This window comes from Papio anubis, chromosome 7 (genome assembly GCF_008728515.1).
Source record: "Papio anubis isolate 15944 chromosome 7, Panubis1.0, whole genome shotgun sequence".
NCBI classification, from domain to species: domain Eukaryota; kingdom Metazoa; phylum Chordata; class Mammalia; order Primates; family Cercopithecidae; genus Papio; species Papio anubis.
Genome location: NC_044982.1, coordinates 30,582,066 through 30,602,185, shown reverse-complemented (window position 1 = coordinate 30,602,185; position 20,120 = coordinate 30,582,066). Strand labels below are relative to the sequence as shown.

Below are 20,120 nucleotides of genomic sequence, written 5' to 3'. Positions count from 1 at the left end.
GAATGACTTCTAGTGAACTAGGGCTTACTTCATCTGTTTTCCTGCTCTCAGGAATCAGAGTCTTAGGGTGCTTATTAGCCAGTGTCTGGAAACAGTAGTACCATGTATTTTTCCTCCAATTTTCTAGTTGTTTGTGGCAAAAGGGCAAGTCTAGTACCACATACTCTCTCATGGTTGGAAATGGAGTCTTAAAGCCTTTTTTTGGGAACACCTTTGTATGTGACTGCATACAAAGAGAATTCAGTCTGTAAAACTTAGGTAATTGTCTGATAATCACAAGACTAGAGAAAGGATCAAAAAGAACATCTATGAAATATTCTGGGATAGTGGCTAAAATGTATAATCCCAGGCTGTGCACTAATCAGAAGCTAGAGCTGGGGAATCTGCATGAATTTAAGTAAGCTCCCCAGATGAATATTTGACAATACAACTCTGTAGGGACTGAGGACCAGCGAGGGCAGGAGTCCTGTGAAAAAGTACTTCTGCCTCATGTCATTCCAAGCAGGGATTGGGGGGCGGTGAAGGTGGAAGAGTCATTATTAGAGGTCAAGAACACTCCACACTCTAAGATTTAGTAAGACCATACTCTCATTATTCTCCAGCCTTTTTCTTTGCTTTCCAGTATCTCTTCATGATGGATCTTCCTCCTTAGCACTACCTACTAACTTCCTTTTAGACTTCTCCACCCACTAATAATTCTCAATGACTATATTAAATATGAGATCTTGCATTTCTGTTCTCAGAGTCTGTTTTCCCAGATATGTACCTAAGATGTCTTTTGCCAGTGCTAAATTGTCAGCTCAGAGATTGGTGGCTGCTGGCCACACTTGCGATCTGTCTGTCCTTGCAGACTGCTTCTTCAGCCATTGGTTACATAGGACAGTAAGGTGACCATCCAAGAGGATATACCCAAGGACGGAAGGAGGCAGAGTGTCTGCCAGACATGAGCAAAGCCGGTAGGTGGTGAAGGAGCAGTGTGCATGGAGATTGTAATGATAGAGCAACGATTCTAGAGCCTTTGGTTTGAACCGGCATGAGGGAGAGTGGTAATGAAGGCTTGGTTTGAACCGGCATGAGGAAGAGTGGTAATGAAGGCTGGTTATTTGTAGTGTGGGGATCTGGCCTGTCTTAAAGGTGTGTAGAAGTGAGTATAGGGCAAGTTGTTTCCTGCAGGACGTCTTCTTTGGACAGTTTCAGTCCCCAGTTGCTCATGTTTTGTATTTGTTCAAAGCACCAAGAGACTTGTGTTTTAAGTAAGAAGGCATTAAACTCACGAAAAAGGATGTTAGTGTTCTTTGGCAGAAACTTCTAAATGGAAACACAAGAAAACAAATTGATAATCTATAGAATTATCTGGACTTGTACTCTTCTGCAGGCTTTTCTCCACCCTACCTTGAACCTGTTCCCAACTCCCTTGAAAGGACTTCTGAAATTCTACTTTCTCTACTTTTTTCATCATGGAAATACTAAATTTCAAGGAGTAACTGCTAAATGTTATAGCAGAATCCTCTGAGCGCTAAAGTTTACACCTGTTATAAATACACGGAATTAGAAAGTTGTACTGGCCGCCACTGGGGCATCATCACTTTAGGATCAAGTTGTTGCACCTTTAAGGAACTCTCGGACATCTTGTCCAGACCTGTTCTTTGTCATGTTAAGAAAATGAAGTGTAGAGATTATCATATAAAATAACAGGACTCAGAGAGAGAAACTCTGGTCCTCTGACTTCCAGGACACTCTGCTGTCATGCCCCAGTGTCCACCAACATCACCGTCATCATCATTTACTACCAAACACTTACCATATGCCGGCTACATTTTCTCCTTAAAACAAATCAGTAGGAAAGTTTTGAAAAATCAACTTTACTAAGGCGTGATTTATATACAATAAACAATATCCTTATTAAAGTGTACCATTTAGGTTTTCACGGATGTATATACCTGTGAAACCCCTGCCACAAGATAGAACATTCCCATCCCCTAGAAGTTCCTCCATGCGCCTTCCAGTCCATCCTTCCTCTCTCTCCCTTGGCCTCAGACAACTACTGATGTGTTGTTCATGCTATAGAGTAGCTTGCAGTTTCTAGAATTTTATATAAATGGAAGCATAAATATTTACTCTTTTGCATCTGGCTTTTTTTTTCACTCGGTGTAATGATTTTGAGATTCATCTAAGCTGCTGCATACATCATTAGCCTATGTATTTTCATTGCTGAATAGTATTCCATTGTATGGACATACCACAGTATGTTCGGTTGTTGATAGGCATTTAGATTATTTACTATCCCCATTTTATTTATTATTTATTTTAAAACATTTTAAGAGATGGGATTTATGTTGTCCAGGCTGGCCTCAAACTCCTGGGCTCAAGCAGTCCTCCCACCTCAGTTTCCCACAGTGCTGGACTACAGGCATATGCCACTGTGCCCAGCTCATTAACCCCATTTTAAAGCAGACTAAGGGAAAGAAAGGAAACCTTACCTAAGGTCACACAACTAATAAATGGCAGCACCATGGTTTGAATATGGATCTTGACCTCAGGGCCCTTGTTCTTAGCCTACAGGCTCTAACAAATGGTACAACTCTCAGATACACTGGCGTCTCCTTCCACAGGTAGGTATATTAATGTCAGCTTCCAGATTTGTAATATAGAGTGCCTAGAATGATTGATGGGCTGCTTAATAAAATTTCATTAAGGAAGGAAAGAAGAAAGATACCTGTTTTGAAGAATACCTCTAGTGTTTTTTCCTCCTTCATAAACTTGATATGTGAAATTTGCAATTTGGCCTTTATTTTGGCCCTGGAGGTTTGAAGCATGAAACCCTTTCTTGTCAGAGAGCACTCCTGCTTTTACCCTCCAGGAGGGATGCCTCTTCTCCAACATAAATCTGTTTTCCATGCAGTTGTGCTTGAGTCCTTTAATGGAAAATCAGTTCATATGTTACACTTCACACTTGACTTAGTCCATTTCACTGTATATGAATGTTTAGAATCCATTATGCAGTAGAAATCATATGTTACATATAACTAGTTTCTAGAATTATCTTTGCTCAGAGAATTATTTGGTTGGCTAGTGAAGACTGCTCCTTTGAACTTAGAATATCCAGTGGGTGGGAAAACTCCGGAATGATTTCCCTGAATCATCCATGGACGTCCATTCAGCAATGACATTAAGCAGATCTTTGGGCACCTGTAAGGAAACATAGTGGTTCCTAATAAAATCACATCCAGGCTCTTTGAGGTGGTCTGTGCAAGGAATGCTGTCACTTAGGAAGGGGCTGATCACTTTCTTACACTTGTAGGGACACGTGATTGGTGACCAGTTCCAAAGGATGAGGTGTGAATATTAGAGAATAGACATGAGGATCCAAGGTCAGGGCCCCTTCCCAGTAGACAGTCTCCTTTCACCACCAGCCTTGGAGATTAGATTTTATTGAGGAAAGCCAGCAGCTTTTCATCAAATGCCTCCTGTGGCCTATATTGCTCTAGATGCAAGAGTTAATGATGAATGAGACAGTCCTTGCCCTTCAGGAGCTTCTGATCCAGTAAGGAAATGCCCTTCCTTCTCTTCCTTTCAGTCTTTTATAGATAACTTTCAGGAGACATGTCTCTCTCTATGTATATTTCTCAACATTCAGCCTCCCTTGCTTCATCCATGGTATGTGTTGCTTATTCTTTCCTTGGGAAGATGCATGCTCTCTTCCAGACCTTTGATGCCTAGGGATGGAAGACAAGCATTTTCTCCATCCATTCATGCTTTAGCCTTTCTAGAAGAGAGAAGAGAAAAATAGAAGAGAGGCCAGGTACAGTGGCTCACGCCTGTAATCTCAGCACTTTGGGAGGCTGAGGTGGGTGGATCACCTGAGGTCAGGAGTTTGAGACCAACCTGGCCAACATGGTGAAATCTTGTCTCTACTAAAAATTTAAAAAATTAGTCTTGTGTGGTGGTGCACGCCTGTTATCCAAGCTACTCGGGAGGCTGAGGCAGGAAAATCACTTGAACCCGGGAGGTGGAGGTTGCAGTGAGCCGAGGTTACACTACTGCACTCACCACTGCACTCCAGCCTGGGAGACAGAGTGAGACTCCGTCTCAAAAAAAAAAAAGAAGAAAAAAGGAGCTTTGAAGATTAGGTGTGTTTTCGGAATGAGAAATGGAGAGTGAGGGACATCAGAGGTGGCTTTGGGATCTATTGCTTAACAAGAATGTACTACATGGGGACTATTTGCAAACCATGACCAGGCTACCAGCTCAGACTCCGCTAGAAGCCAGGCAAATAATGTAAACCCGTGAAACAGAAAAGTGTAAAATAAAGGATGGTGGGGCCTGTGGTGAACCCAGAGAGGAGATGGCTGGTATAGCTTAAAAGTTTTTGATTTCATGTGTTTAAAAAATGACAGAAATAATTTTTAAAAACACTTTGTAAACAGAACAAAATGTATCTGAAAGTTGGATTAGACCTTTAGGAGCTGATTTGCAAATCCTTCACCAGACCTGCTCTGAAGGAGCACAAAACTTTGTTGGGGGGACAAGGCATAAAAGGTAAAAGGCACTGCGAAAGTTCCCTAGCTAAGACAACAGGTGAGTGGGTAGGAAAGGCAGCAAATGGTCATTCCTGTGTTCGTGGTTTACATTACTAATGGCCATGAGTTCAGAAAAGGAACTGGTCCCTGAGGGCTGAGAGCACTTCAGGAGAAAGGAAGAGTGTGTGCTGGGTCCTGAAGGATGGATAAGAGTTGACTAGCTAGGCCGGTACCGTGGCTCATGCCTGTAATCCCAGCACTTTAGGAGGCCGAGACGGGCAGATCACGAGGTCAGGAGATCGAGACCATCCTGGCTAACGTGGTGAAACCCCGTCTCTACTAAAAATACAAAAAAATTAGCCTGGCATGACGGGTGCCTGTAGTCCCAGCTACTCGAGAAGCTGAGGGAGGGGAATGGCGTGAACCTGGGGGTTGGAGCTTGCAGTGAGCTGAGATCGTGCCACTGCATTCCAGCCTGGGCAACGGAGCGAGACTCGTCTCAAAAAAAAAAAAAGAAAAGAAAAGAAAAGAAAGAGTTGACCAGCTAGAGAAGAATGCAAAAGGCCTTCCAAGGAAGGATGTCTGGCGTAAGAGACTCCACATGGAGAACGAATAAGGAATTCATAGTACCCAGAAGAGAAGCTAATTCTGCAGAGATAAGTCTTGATTCTGGTCCTTTCCCAACTATAGATACTCATCCTTCCCACATAGACTGCCTTTGATTAAGTTATGAAGATTGCCACTCACCTGATTTGCTGATTCTAGGTGGAATTACCCACAACTATAGCTGACACAATGCTTCAGGGAAGGGGGGATTCATGATTCTGGAAAATAGCTAGAGAATGATGGACAGCCAGAGTCCCAAATGATCTCACGGTCCCCAAATTGTAGGATGGCAAAACCGCTCTGTCTTACTGAGATGACCATCCTTCTGTGGCATAGTCATCCATTCTTGCTCTTGGAATCAAGTTTACCAGCTTGCCCTAAGGCCTTTAGACTTCTTCTGTCATGGAAAGTTGTATGGTGTTAGAGAAAGAACATCAGACCTGGAGTAGGCTTGAACTCAGTCTCTACAAGTGACTTTGGGCAAGTCATGAGTTCATTTATTTATTCGTTCATTTACAACCCCTTGTTGAATATTTCTGAGTGTGATTGTGATGCATGGGGCTAAGCATGGGGATGCGATGATGATCCGAACTTCATTGTCCTTGCCCTCATCCAGTTTACAATCTATTCAGGAAAACAAGGCTTAAACAAATAGTCACACAGCAAAATAAGAAAGGACAAACTGCAACTGAGTCCCCTGAAGAACAAGTGCACTAGGTGCTGTGAGAGAAATACCTGAGACTGGGCAATTTGTAAAGAAAAAGATGCTCAACTGGCTCATGGTTCTGCAGGCTGTACAGGAAGCACAGCACCATCTGCTTCTGGGGAGCCCTCAGGAAGCTTCCACTCACGGCAGAAGGCAAAGGGGGAGCAGGCATGTCACGTGGCGAAAGCAGGAGCAAGAGAGAGAGGGAGGGGAGGCGCCACATACTTTTAAACAACCATAACTCGTTCACTGTCTCGAGGACAGCACCAAGGGAGTGGAGACTTGATTTGGACTGGGGGATGAGGGAAAGCCACTCTGGAGAAATGACTTTTAAACTTCAACTTGAGGGCAGAGTAGAGTTGTCAGAAAAGGAGGGTGCGAAGTCAGGGGCCAGGGAGGAGACTCCTAGAGAGGAGAGGAGAGGAGACAGCAAGTGCAAAGTTATGTCCCCTCTCTAACCTCTTCCAGGCCTTCGTAGTCTCTTCCAGCTCTACAACCCAGTTCTCAGGAAGTCAACTCTGGATAGAAAGTGAAACTGAACATGGGCATTAAGAGGCACACTGACAGGAGCAAAGAAATTATCGTTTAAAAAAGATGAAGAACGTTCAGGTGGAATAACCTCTGAATATGCAATTAGATATGGACTCAACTTTCAAAAGTTCATCTCAGAGCTAAATTCAAGTTACAAAAGAATTTGTGAGCTCCAAAATATGTCCTTAAACAGTAAAAAGTCTCTGAAAACAGGAGCCTAAGAAAAGAACTCAGTCTTAGGTTTAACCATTGCCCTTTAGCAGAGCCCAAGACTGAGTGGAGTTGTAGCTCCCTCTCGGGAACCTGGGCATGCCTCGCCCCCGCTGGAGAGGGCCGTGCTCCTTTGCATCCTGAGGTCCAGTTTTGGCAGAATTGAATACCTCAAAACCTTGGGAAGAATAAATCCTTCTGGCTAACCAAAAAGTGTTTAATTCCTAAAGGACAAGCTGGGTTGAGCCACTTCTAGCCAGGGGTGATTGAAGACTTAATTCTGCAAGTGTAGCGATCTGGATGATCTGAAAGTGCTGAGTTTAAGGGTAATTGCTCAATTTTCCATCCATGTCAACAGGGAAAACAGGTAAAAGTGGCTGAACACAGCCAGGCAATAAGGCTGGAAGAGATGTGAGATGCTAGACTGTCAATGGAATTAGAAAAATGCTATCTGTAGAGGACTGTTGTCCCACTGTCTCTGCCTCTTCCCATTCATCTGTCTCTGGGCTTTCTAACTCTCTTTTGGACTCTCATTTTTTGCTTAATTTTTTCACCATATCCTTCATCCCTTCTTCTTCAAACAGCAGAGTCACTCTGAGCCGAAACAGCTTTGTCACAGAGAGAAAGTAGAAAGAACTCTTTAAGAACTGATCAGTGAAAACCCTGATGCTTCAACTCCACTCTCACTTAGTAAGAACATTTCATTATGTTGGCATTGCTTCCTTAGGCTTCATATAGCATATGAGACTTCCTAGGTGGTTCCTAAACCTGGTTCCTTGGCCTCCCTAATTTTAAAAAAATGATTGTAACTACTTCATATCATTTGGATATGTGTCCCTGCCCAAATCTCAAGTTGAATTGTAATCCCCAGTATTGGAGGTGCGGCCTGGTGGGAGGTGACTGGATTATGGGGCTGGCTTTCACATGAATGGTTTGGCACCATCCCCTTGGCACTGTCCTCATGCTAGCGAGTGAGTTCGGGTTGTTTAAGTGTGTGGTGCCTCCCCACCCCTCCCTCTTGTTCTTGCTTTCTCCATGTGACGTGTCTGCTCCCCCTTCACTTTCTGCCATGATTGGAAGCTTCCTGAGGCCTCCCCAGAAGCAGAGGCCACTATGTTTCCTACACAGCCTGTAGAACCATGAGCCAATTAAACCTCTTTTCTTTACAAATTACCCAGTTTCAAGTATTTTTTTATAGCAATGCAAAAATGACCTAACACACTACTTCTGATGTTTTATCAAATAACACTCCTTAAACTCAATTTGTTTTCCTAAGTTCAGAGTTACTAGGACTAGACATTAAGGTCTTTCTCAGTCTCCCTAACCTTTCCTAACACATGCGCATGTAGGAACTCCACATCCATAGGGGGACGGGGACCGGGTGAGGTGGATTGGTGCTTACTGGTCGAAGGACTAAGCTGCCCTCTCTTTTGTCTCAGTGCTTTGTTAGATGTTGGTCTGTTTACAAGATATTGAGTAAGAAATTTGAAAAATCATTCTTCTAGGAAATAATATTGGTAATTAATGTTTGTGTTTACCATGAACCAGGCATTATGCCGACTGCTCTACCTGCCGTACTTCAGTTAATCCTCATACTTCTAAGGAGACACAGTGATTATCACTGTCTTACAGAGGAGGAAACCAAACTTTGTGAAGTTAAAAAACTCATCGAGGTCACGTGGCTAATAAGCAGTGATGTGCTCTCCAGGTGCAGGGAGAGGTCCTGATTGGTAGCGTGTGCCAAGTCTGTGGTGTAAATACTCCCACCATGATTGATTTCCAGCTCCCAGCATGACATCACTGATTCCAGAGGTGGGAAGAGATGGGCAGCAGCACCGTCACACGGTCTTTACTTCCTCTGTACAGGTACACAATAGGCACGCATAGCCTCAAGAGCACAGATAATAGGAACATGTAGTAAAATTCAAGAAGTGGTGAGTTTCGAATATTTATTACCTTTCTTTTTAATATAATCTGCTTAGTTATAAGAATGTATAATTTCATCTTTAATGATGTTTCTGTTTGACAACCTGCAGGCAAAATTCCTAAGAAGTTAGCAAGTGGCTCTTTGGGGCCGGTGCGAGCTGCTCCAGCATACCACAGCTGGGAAGTGGTGGCGCTGGGACTCGGATGTGGTCTTTGTGTCTCCTAACCCCCCTGCTCACAGCCCTACTTATGGAGGAAGCCTGTCTCCACCCATTTTCCAGCCGCCTGTTGCACATTGGCTCCCCCATCCTGATCCTCAGCTTTACTTCTTGGCCATGTCCTCAGTTCTGTTGCTCCTATCATTGTCAAGTCTTGTCTACAGCAGGGCCTGGGCTGGATAGAGACAAGCACAAGAGACCAGGTCTTTAAAGCTCTCGTGACATGAAGCAGAATCTTCAGGTTTGACTACTCCTGTCTTTTTTCCGTCAAATCCATGGAGATTACTTTTACATGATGAGTTCAAGAGTGCCTGTGCTAAATCCTTCAGAGGGGAGAACCTATTTTAGGGCTGGAGGAGTTTCACTGGGCTTGTACAGATTGCAGTGTGAGTATTGGAGAGTTGGAGAGGTTTGGTGAGAACTGAAATTCCACAGGGCCATGAGTCTTGATCAGACCTCCTGTGGCATTGGCAGGGCTAGGCCAGAGTCCCTAATTGTGCCCTGAAATGTCTTGGTCACACAAGACTTCCTGAACATACCATCACAAACATCCCTGCTCAAAACACAGTTGACAGTAGTAATATCTCTGGGGTTCCATTTTCCTTGTTATGTGAGCAGCTTGCTTGCACGCATCTGAAGAGGTAGAATGTGAAGAATGAAAACGGAAGTCTTGTGATGTGCATGCATGCATGTTTTAAACGAAGCAGGTTGTATTAACCTTCCTCCAGGAACACAGAGAGAAAGCTCTGTCAGCATTCTGTCATGCTATAGTCTGTTAGGGGGATTGTGATTCATAGCAAATCATCCAGCATTGAGCACTGACAAAAGTAAAAGAGAGTTAAATCTCCCCGAAATCATTATCAAGATCAGGGTTTGTATGCTATACCTCCTTGGATTCTGTCCTCGTTTAATACAGAAGACAGGATCAGGATAGGACAAAGCCAATCCCATTTAGTTTTGTGTGATTGTCCCAGAGGTAACTGTACGTGGCGTTTCAGCTTTCAGGAAGAGGCACGAGCACTTCTTCACCTCCACACAGTTGTGACAGGAGCGGGTGAATGAGGATGCGAGCAGGAGAGCGGCCTTAGATTGATGAGGACCACTGCCCAGGGAGATCTTAGACTGCTTTGATTTTTATTTGACCCGAAGAAAAAGAGAGGCTCGGTATTCTAGGGTGTCTGTTTCCAGTGACAGGAACTATATAAAGAAAAGACACCATGTTCTCTGCAATGGAAAAAGATAGGTGTAGTTGTAGAATTGCTCCCAGTAGTCTTTGTAACCCAGAACACAACAGGTTGTGGCCTGGGATGACTGGTGACTGTCTGTGCTCTCCTGAATAGAAGGCTGTGGTTCATTTCTCTGTTTGAAGGCTGGCAGCTAGCTGTTGCCTAGGTGAGATGGGAAGGGACAAGAATGTTTGTGCATCTGAGGTCAGACTTAGGATGTCACTTGGCCCTCAGGTGGAGAAGTCTTTTCCTTCTGACACATCACACATGAGATAAGTTTCTAAAGGAGGACTTGAGGCAGCAAAACCTACATAGGGCAGAAATCTGGGGAAGAGATAATAGGGAATCCTCTGACCCTTGCAAGAGGCAAACTTCATGGCCAAGTGACACATCTTCCTTTTGTGCTTTAGGTTCTGTCAGTTTTCTGAACATTCAGAGATGTCCAGTGTGTGTGCGCACATGTGCACACATCTCTCTGTGTGTGTACTTGTCTATATACACACTCAGGAGGACACCAATGTGATTCCTGAGTCCACAAGTGTGGTTGACGGACTAGGTTTACCTAAAAGACCCTTTAAGAGAAAGCTCTTGAAAGATGATTACAGAATTGAGACACCATCATTTAAAAGTGCCCGAGGCGAACTCCTTTGAAAATTGCAGCAGCGGAGGGACAGAGAAAGAGCCCCGCCGCCCTTGATTGTTGCGCTGCTCCCTCAGGACCGGTTCTCCCCCTCCCCCTCTGTTTCTCATCTGATAAGAGAGTGAGCAGCAGTAAGACTCCTCATCTGTCTTATGAAAATTCGATTCCGAGTGGCTGTGATCAAAACCAGCTGGCTGTCACCAGCAGTGGCCTTGCGCAGAGGGAGCCGCTCACAAGCGTTCTGTATGTGGGGGTGTCACGAGTGGCACCGATCAAAGGAGCATTTTTTTAATAAATATATATAAGGAAAAATACAAAACCTAAGGATTTAGAATAAAAGCAGTGTAGTTTGTCTTGTTTTTCTCAGTGTAACATGAAGAGGATGAAATAGAATCAGATATGCCTGGTTTCTAATGTTCTTCCACTGGCGGTTCTGAGAAGGTGCTCTCTGTCACATTAATACCAGATCACTCATCTTGGGCCTTATTGAAGAGAGTGGAGAGTTCCTCGGCTTCCATTCCTTCTAGCCACTTTATTTCTTCGTCACGTTTAAAGTCCTTTACCCCTCCTTGTCCTTAACACATCTCCACAGATGAAAGCTGGGGCCTGCACGAGGCTCTGAGAGAGCTACTGCAGGACTCGGTTCTTCGTTTCCTTCAATGGACAGTAACCAGTGGGGCAGTACTCCCTAAAGGTCACCCGGGCAGATGGCCCCAGGGTCCTCTTCAGAATGGGGTCATTTGAGACTGCTGGGCTCTTCCCTATAGAGAGTCCCCTCAGGGCCCTGCCTGACTCTCAGGCCTGCAAGGCTGAGTCCTGGCTGCCACCACCTTGCATTGCCAATACTGATTCTTGTATAACCTTCAGTGGACCTGGGTGGGATGATAGGAACATTGCTGTCTGGGAGGAGACACTCGTGGCTCCTTCAGAAAAATGCTAACATCCCTCTGTGGGTAACATGAGGTCCAGCCAGGTCGACATGCTTACAAACCCCCTTCTCTGCTGAAGATACAGCCAGATCCCAACTGTGCTGAGGCCTGGCCGACCTCAGAAACCAAACTCAGTCCAAACCTCCCTCCGCAACCCATTGTCAGCCAAGAGAGCCATCACGGCTTGGGGGGCTGTGAGGAGCAATCAGCTATTTTGATCTTCCTCCTCTTAAGGTCTGTGATCCTTTTATCCCAGCAGTATCAGGAGAGATTCGGTTTGGAGGAGCACGGAGGCATTTCACCGTATGGGCACCCCAAACTGGCACTGCAGAACAGGGCCTCCTCTCCCTGCCTCCCCATCGCACGCCTCCTCAGGGACCTGCTCGTGCATGGCTCCTGACCACACGCCCCGCTGTGTCTGCAGGGCCAGCGCATGCTGCGTGCGGTCAGTCCTGGTCCACAGCTTTTGCAGCGTGGCTCCGTAGCCACTGTCGCAGTTTTCAGACTCTTTCTCTCCTACCTGCCAGTAACGAGCACAGCCCTGGACCCAGCTCTAATCAGGTGAAATCACAAGGGACACGTCTTCATAACGCAGACCTGCCAGAGACCTGAGACGTGTCTGTGCCCCTTGTCCCCTGATTCGAGGAGTGCAGGGGACCGCGCGGGAGCTCCTCTGAGACTGCCTCTTTCCCTCGTTCCTTCGGGTGTTTGAAGCCTGTTGCCTCCTGCTTTCCCTTTTCTTTTCCCTTTTAAAAAATTCTCAATTTTTTCGCTTAGAAAAAAAATTATTTATACGATTGAGATCCACTAATTAAAGCCATTTTCTGGTATTTGGTTACTGGAGCGTTTGATGTCTCTCTGACAAGACCATGAAATGCACGGAGTGTCCACAGGGACAGAATTTGCTGAACACGGCTCTTTGTAAATGAGGGGACATAGTGTCGCAGCAGCTCATGAATATGAAACGCCCATGATGCCACCTCAGTGGACTTGGGAACACAGATGAATCCTGTCATGTGCTAAATGAGACCAATTTCTTTCACTTAACTTCATCTTCAATCAGACCTTCTTCCATTTGCCTGTTTAAAATTCCCCATACGTGATGCAGAAGGTAACAGCATTCAGTAAAACAAAGTTTTGCAGCTGCAGAGAAAAATTATAATGATCTCTGGTTTTAAGTTGTCATCTCCTAAAAACATGGGCATTGTTTTCTTCCACTGGAGAGTTCTGAGTGTCTGGTGACTTTGGACATAGAATCAGGGGTTTGTCTGGACTGCTCTTACTGGGGTGTCCTTAAGCAGCATGTCCAGATCGCTTTCATGTGGATTGGTTGTTGAACTTGGCTGGGTGTGGTGGATGTGAGCCCTGAACAGCCTGTGAGTGCTCTGCAGTGGCCAGGGCACTGAGTGGGAAAGAAGTTTGGGAAGAGATTGCGTGTAACCAAACAGAGCATTTGCCTTTGGAAGCTCATTGAGTAAATGAAGTGAGCGGGGTGGTGTCATCATTAAGCACCCTAAAGAAGCTGGAAAGCTAAGCCAACCATTTGTATCGTTTGCTCAGATGTCAAGGTGAGAAAGTGCTGGAGTACAGAAGAGACTCCGTAGTTCTATAGAAGCCCTTCTGAACAAGACCAGGGAATCCTACTCAGAAATCCCCAACCAAGAAAATTAGCAGAGTAGACCCTAAAGGGTTACTGAGAGAAGAAGCTCCCTGCCTGAAACATCTCTGCCTGGGTGGGACCCAGGGGCCAGACTGGGGTGTCTCCTTTGTTCTCTCCTTCCTGCTGGAGTTAGATTTATACTCCAGGTGAAGAGCTGGGTAGTGCTTGGGGTATACTCATTGCAAGCTAAGTCCAATCTAAGAAGTCACTTTCTGTTCTAGCGGTACCCAAACAGGCAAACAACAGCTGGATCTGAACGTCTTGTGCATGCTATCACAAAACGCATCACAGAGATTTGGGGCTGGCTTCATTGGAAGAGGCAGGTAGGCTTTTGACTATCAGGCCACGGGAACTGAAAAGGATCCTTCTGGGACTCTGCTAGGTAATTAGCATTTTAGTGTGCACATGTGATGATATTATCCATAATGAATGTATTTCAGGGCAAATGGCAGTTGCCCTCACATCCAACAGCTCACATCTTTGAAACCAGTTGTAATTGATCTATTGGTGTTCCATAAGTTTCTATTTATTTAGGCAGCACCCATTTATTTCTGTGGTATCATCTGCTGAACGATGTATTGGGTAGATGTGTTGGGTGTCGGCAGTCTAGTGTTCTAGTATCAAAATGGGTTTCCCATTTGGCGATCTCTCTTTTTCAAATAGATCTGTACTGCTGTTGCTGTGCATTCATAAGCCTCTGTTGGGTGCTTCCAGAATGTGGAGATTGGTGAAGAGCAGTGTGACCCAGCCTCAGGATGGACGCCAAATGGACCATATTGGACCAAGTTTGAATGACTCTTCCTCTGAAACTTTGTCTCCACGCATCCATTGTTTCTTAGATATGCACAAGCGTTTCCCAGGGGGCCTTGCAGCTCTGAAGGAAGCCAAATGTTGCTATGATGTTATCAAATCCAGGAAGTAGCCAAGGATTACTCTTTGTTCTTGTGAGGTGAATCCTACTCAGGCAGCTTTAGGACTCAGTAGCAACTCTAACTGGAACAATGTAGAGAAGTAGAGAAGGTTGACATGGCTCTTCCGTGTGTGTCACTTCCTGACCTGAGGAGCATCTGTTGAATGCAGTTCTATTCAGTTGTTCCTAATTCTTCCAGTCCTTGGAATGCACAGATGCTGGGTTGTGGCTTTGCTTTCAGCTAGTTCATCATCCAGGGGACAGACTTGGGGCAAATTTCATGGATTCTACCTCCTGCAAGGTAATGAGAGCTACCCCGTGGCCATGAATAAAGTATTATGGAAGGATAAAGTAGGAAGCTCTTATTTCTGCTTGTTAGATTCAGAAGTGATCCACTAAGGAAGGAACATGCATTTTCTATCCTGCTTAGTCCCTCTGGGTTTTCCCCCATCATGCCTTGGAAGGGGTCTGGCGTAGCCCAGCCACAACGTCCCGCCTTCCATTTCTCCAGTGTTGCCAGTTACTTCTCACCGCCGAGCACCTTTGCACATGTTCCCCGCCTAGCCGAATCCTGCTTCTCCTTCAGCTTCAGCTGCCCTGTCCTCAATGCAGAAATACCTTCCTTCTTTAACTCCTCAACCCTAACCCTACTAACCCTAAGTTTCACAGGACATTAAGTGAAAGCTGTCTTGAACATGGGCAGCTGTCTCACCCTTTCACTATAGGAGGAGGGGTCTTTGAAGGCATTTCACTGTTGAGAAGAAAGCCTGTGTGGGGCGTGGCAGGGCTGAGGCATCACAGCCACATTGAAGTCCATTACTCATAGTTTCACCCCATGCAAGCTGCTTAATCTTGCTTAGCCTCAGTGTTCTCTTCTGAAAAATGGTCATCACTGGCAGGAGAAAATGAAGGTGGAGCCATATAGTTTCTCTACATATGTAATATTATAATATCGGTTAAGTCCATAAGAATAGTTATTGACTATTATATACTGATCACAGTGCTAGTATTGTATAAAGATCATTGCATTTAATACTTACAGCAACTGACTGGGTGGGCATGAGTCTGATCTTCATTTTATTGATGAAGAAATTGAGGCATAGAGAGAAAAAGTCACACAACTAGTAGGTGGTGGAGCCAGGGTTTGGAGCGGACCCTCCTTCCTCCAGAGCCTGCCTCTTCACCACGGAGCGGGAGTTCTACATAGCACGCCCCTGACCTCATTGCAGCTGTTCATGTTCTTCTCGGTATTAGCAAAATTGAAGAAAAGGAAATAAAGTAAACATAATTTTTGGATTTTTTAAAATGGCGGTTGCTTTTCAATAGTACCAGAACTGAGTCCTGTCTTCCTCGTATTGTCTCTGTTAAAATCGTGTGTTTTGCATGTCAGACTTTACAACCTGAATCAGGCTGCATCCCCAGTCCACCTTTGCAGGTCGTCACTGTCTCTTACTGGAGGCAGGCCAGATCACTGCTCAGAGGTAATTTTGTGAAGAAGCTGGTTTCTTAAGGCTGTTTTCTTTTTTTCTGTGTTCGTTCGTGGTATATGTGAGAGTAGGGGAGTGGGGAGGAGGGAAGGAGATAAAGAGAAAAAAAATTCCCCAGAACATGTTATGTGCTCATGAGCACTTGCCTGTGATTGTAAATCAGAAACTGTAAAATTCTGAAGTTCTTTGAAGTTTGCCCAAAACCTGCTCTGCAGACACCTGTTCTGCTGGGGGCCGGAGTTGGATAGCCTGCCTCTGCTGCGATGGCTCAAGCTGTCACCGCACAAGAATGTTCCAGCTTGCCTTGGCCTGGCTGTCATCGCTGGCTCTGTCCCACTCAGGCGGTTCACCGAGTTCTGCTGGGCACCAGGCTTCCAATTAGAGAGAAATCCCACTGTGTGGCCAGCCCCACCAGCGCCGCTCTGAGCGGCCCCTTTGCCAAGGCCTGAGCTGACCTCTGATCTGTCACAGATGGGCCAGCCCCACACACTTTGTGCACATTTGGAGGAGGGGGTTGGGGACGAAGAGGGACGCCTGTGGGGAGTGAGAGTGGACATCGGGCAGAAGTGCAATTCCTCAGAGCCCCAAGACGCTGGGCAGAGTTGACAGGACCCAAATGCTAAAGTTGTGGAGGGAAAGGGGAGTTTGGGAAGACCCTGTCCTGAGCCCTAAACTCAGCACGGGGCATTTTCTTACCAACTTCTGAATATTCATCTCAGGCTGGACTCTGCACCCGAGGAGAGCCAGGCGCACTCCAAAACTGTCACGCTGCCGATGGTGCATGGCACAGCCAGCTTCCTCCCTGTCCCTCCGCAGGGCCTGTGCAGTCTCACCAGCCTGGGGCACAGCATTCTCAGCAGCCTGCACAATGGACTGTATTAATCACACAGAACGGGAGGGAAAAAGAAAGCTAAATTTCTATTAGCATAAGAAATAGAATCTTAGAGCATTCCATCTCCAACTCTCTAGCAGAATAGAGAGAGATAATCTAAGCTCCGAACAGCTTCTTTCTAGATATAAGACTTGCTGAATGTGGTTCATTATTTGGGGGGTGGTGAATGTATCTCTTCTTTATTTTCCCTATCAGCAATTTCTTTTTATTTTTATCCCTTTTCACACTTTTTATCCCTTGTTTTCGCTGCCTGTCTCTTTCTGTCTCTGTCTCTCCCTTGCATGCTCTCTTTTTCCAGGTACAACACCTGTGCCTCCACAGTCGGAAGTCATAATAAAGACACCAGGCTTGGAACTGACATTTCCATCCTCTGGCATTGCTTGACTAGAGTGATCGAAAAGTCTAAATCATGAATTGCCTGAAAGTGGCAAAAGGGTCTTCTCAGCTGTTCTTGAAACGATTTTGCACCTCTTGTAAAACTAAGATTGAATTCAATCCATGAAAGCAGAAATGAAAGATGTCTTCACCAGTCTCTCTTTGGGACTTTTCCTTCTTTCCGTATTTATAGTTGCTTTGGGAATTCCAGGACTGTCTCACCCCACCAGGCCTTTTTTCTTGCACCATCTGTCTCTTCTCCCCCACCCCTGACTGTTTAAAACAAAATCTCTTAACCAGTCAGTGATACTCGTTTGGAGAAGGAAATGTTTCTTTAGGGTGTTAGGTTGACCCAAGAGAACATGGACAATTTTTGGTCACTTAAGCAAGTTGCCACAGTTAAGGGATGGACTGGTTTCCCAGTTTCTCTATTTGCATGATTTTGTTGGACTGGTGAAAGAAATGGCCTCGTGTCTCCTCTTACATTGTCTGGAGAGTTCAGAGATGGAAAATCTTGAGACAACAAGAAAAGCATGATCGTAGAATCAGCATCACTGATTACATTAGATCTGGTGAATGGAGACCTGGATCCCAGGGAGTCAGCCTATGTCATTAGGTGGAAGACGCCCTTGAGATGCAGGCTGAGGGCCCTGATGGTTGCACTCCGGGGCTAATGCACATAGAGATCTGGGTCATGAGGAGTGGCACTCACTGCGACATCCGCTTTGTGGCACTACACATTCTCAATTCCTCTGTCCCTGACCATGCCAGGCTCACTTGTCAGTTCCTCTTCTTTCCTCTCCTCTAATAAGCCCTTTGTTACATTTATTTCTTTACATTTCTCCTTGGAGATCCACTATAGTGGCTCCTATCCTGTCACATGCATCAGGATCACCAAGGAACGCCTGGGGAAAAAAATCCGGATGCTTGAGCCTTACCCAGGAGGTTCTACCTCAGCAGGTTCTGGAGTGAGGCCTGGGATTCAGGCATCACTGAAACACCACCTTTGATCCTCCCCCGGTTTGTATCTGAGTGTCCTTCCTGCCCCAGCCCACAGCCCCATGGCTGGTGTGTGGAAGGGGAATGAGTGAGAAGTGGAGAAGCAGGCACAATCCCTGTGAGTTCTGCAGGCAGTGTTGCTTCTGCCTCTCCTTGCAGATATTCCTATCATTCCGGATCTGGAGGAAGTACAGGAAGAAGACTTTGTTTTGCAAGTGGCAGCCCCTCCCAGGTAGGTTAAATCAGATATGATTGGGGAAGCAAAGAACGTGTAATTAATACACTCCAGATATCATCTACAGTGGACCTTTGACGCCCCCAATGTCAATCTGGATCTTTCTGGTATTGGACTCCATCCAGGGTTCCCATTTTGTTAAGACATTTTATTCCCATTCTGGTCATCCCCAGCTGTGTACAAGGCTCTGGGGACGGTGGCCCAGCAGCACTCCTGGAATGGGTCCTGCCTGGGGTTCCCTCCTCTCGCTCTCTCTTTCCTTCAGCATCCAGATAAAGCGGGTGATGACCTACCGTGACCTGGACAATGACCTCATGAAGTACTCAGCCATTCAGACGTTGGTGAGTGGAACAACTTCTGCATAGAGAGGCGGGCCCCAAGCAACGGGCTCCAATCCGTAGAGATTTCTCAGTTCCTCCCAATCTGTACAGCGCCTCCACCAGTCCCTGAGGCTGGCTGCCTGGTACCCATACCTCTGCTGCAGGTTTTATCCTCGTTCATCTCACAGCAACCCTGGACCCAACATATTCCAGTGTTTCTCAGTGCCAGGCTCCCACCTGGCTGCCCCCTTGGCACCTGATGGCACCCCACTTCCCTCTGTCCCTGTGGACATGCTGCTGTCACGCTCTGCCCTCCTGGTATGGTCCTTTGCCCCAAATCACGCCCAGCATGTAGGAAGCATAGCCTTCCCTCATTTCTCAGTGGGCATGTGGTTTATTCATGATTTTACTCTCTTGTGAAGGCGTTCCTGCAGGTCTCAGTTTGGGAAGTTCTGATACACAAAAACTGATCCTGATTTTGTGAGAAAGAGTTGCCTGAAAGCCCTCAAGGTCCTCAGGCTGACCTTTTTTGTTTGCATTCACAGGATGGAGAGATCGACCTGAAACTCCTCACCAAAGTGCTGGCGCCAGAGCATGAAGTCCGGGAGGTACAGTGGTGGCAGCAGTTCCCCGATCTCTCAGCTCTGGCATTCCCATAACCAGCCGACTCCCGGGCTGGCCTGTGCCTCCCTGAGGCCTGGATGGGAGGGAGGAGTCAGCTAAAGTTGAGGGAAAAGGCCTTTCTTTGTCTTACCCAGCGAAACCCTTCTTGGCAGGATGACGTCGGCTGGGACTGGGACCATCTGTTCACTGAGGTGTCCTCAGAGGTCCTCACTGAGTGGGACCCACTGCAGACGGAGAAGGAGGACCCTGCGGGGCAGGCCAGGCACACCTGAGCCCGTCACCCATGCTCTAGACATGAAGAAATGCAGTGAGCTGAAAGCTAAAGAAGCTTGCAAGCAGCTCTGAATTTTTACCTGGAATATTTTGTAATAAAAATATTTATATTCAGTCAACCACATTGGATAATTCAATTGCAATAAATTGCTTTATTCTGTGCCATCTCCTCCATTTCTTTCCAGTCCCTTCTTGGAAAAATGTATCACAAGTGAAGGAGAACTTTTTTGTTGTTGTTGTTGAGACAGAGTCTCGCTTTGTTGCCCAGACTGGAGTGCAGTGGCCAGATCTCAGCTCACTGCAAGCTCCGCCTCCTGGGTTCACGCCATTCTCCTGCCTCAGCCTCCCGAGTAGCTGGGACTACAGGCGCCCGCCACCTTGCCCGGCTAGGTTTTTGTATTTTTTAGTAGAGACGGGGTTTCACCATGTTAGCCAGGATGGTCTCGATTTCCTGACCTCGTGATCCGCCCGTCTCGGCCTCCCAAAGTGCTGGGATTACAGGCTTGAGCCACCGCGCCCGGCTTAGGAGAACTTTTAAACCAGCTGATAGGAACTCGAAACTCGCGGCCTTGTTGTGGAGCATGTGGAAGAGTTTGATTCAGGAGGAGAAGGAGTGGGTACTCCTGCTGAAAGGTATTCACTTCTCAGGCGGTTGCAGACAGTTGCCCGCTGGGGTTCTGGGGTGGGGCCTCCCTTCCCATGGGTGCTCTGGACCCTTTGTTTGTGACCTTAGTGATGCAGCACTGCCACCTGCATCATAGGCTTCCAGGCAGCTGCAGCAGCAGGAGGAAGCCGTGGGACGGATAAGGAGACCCATTCTTCACTTGCATCAG

At 46.2% G+C, this 20,120-nt stretch overlaps 1 protein-coding gene across 3 annotated transcripts in view; it reads left to right on the top strand.

Annotated features, from left to right (window-relative positions):
• Nucleotides 1-19,456, top strand: part of IFT43 (intraflagellar transport 43) — a 96,772-nt gene extending 77,316 nt beyond the window's left edge. For 2 of the 3 annotated variants that reach the window (XM_017961379.3, XM_017961378.3), the window contains 4 exons: nucleotides 17,995-18,067; nucleotides 18,336-18,411; nucleotides 18,936-18,998; nucleotides 19,167-19,456. In XM_017961379.3, coding sequence (XP_017816868.1) covers nucleotides 17,995-18,067; nucleotides 18,336-18,411; nucleotides 18,936-18,998; nucleotides 19,167-19,286 — 332 coding nt within the window. In that variant the 3' untranslated portion in view covers nucleotides 19,287-19,456. Of the gene's footprint in view, nucleotides 1-15,124; nucleotides 15,385-17,994; nucleotides 18,068-18,335; nucleotides 18,412-18,935; nucleotides 18,999-19,166 lie in introns of those variants that run through there. The other variant, XM_017961380.2, reaches the window with a different exon arrangement.
• Nucleotides 19,457-20,120: the final 664 nt, after the last annotated feature.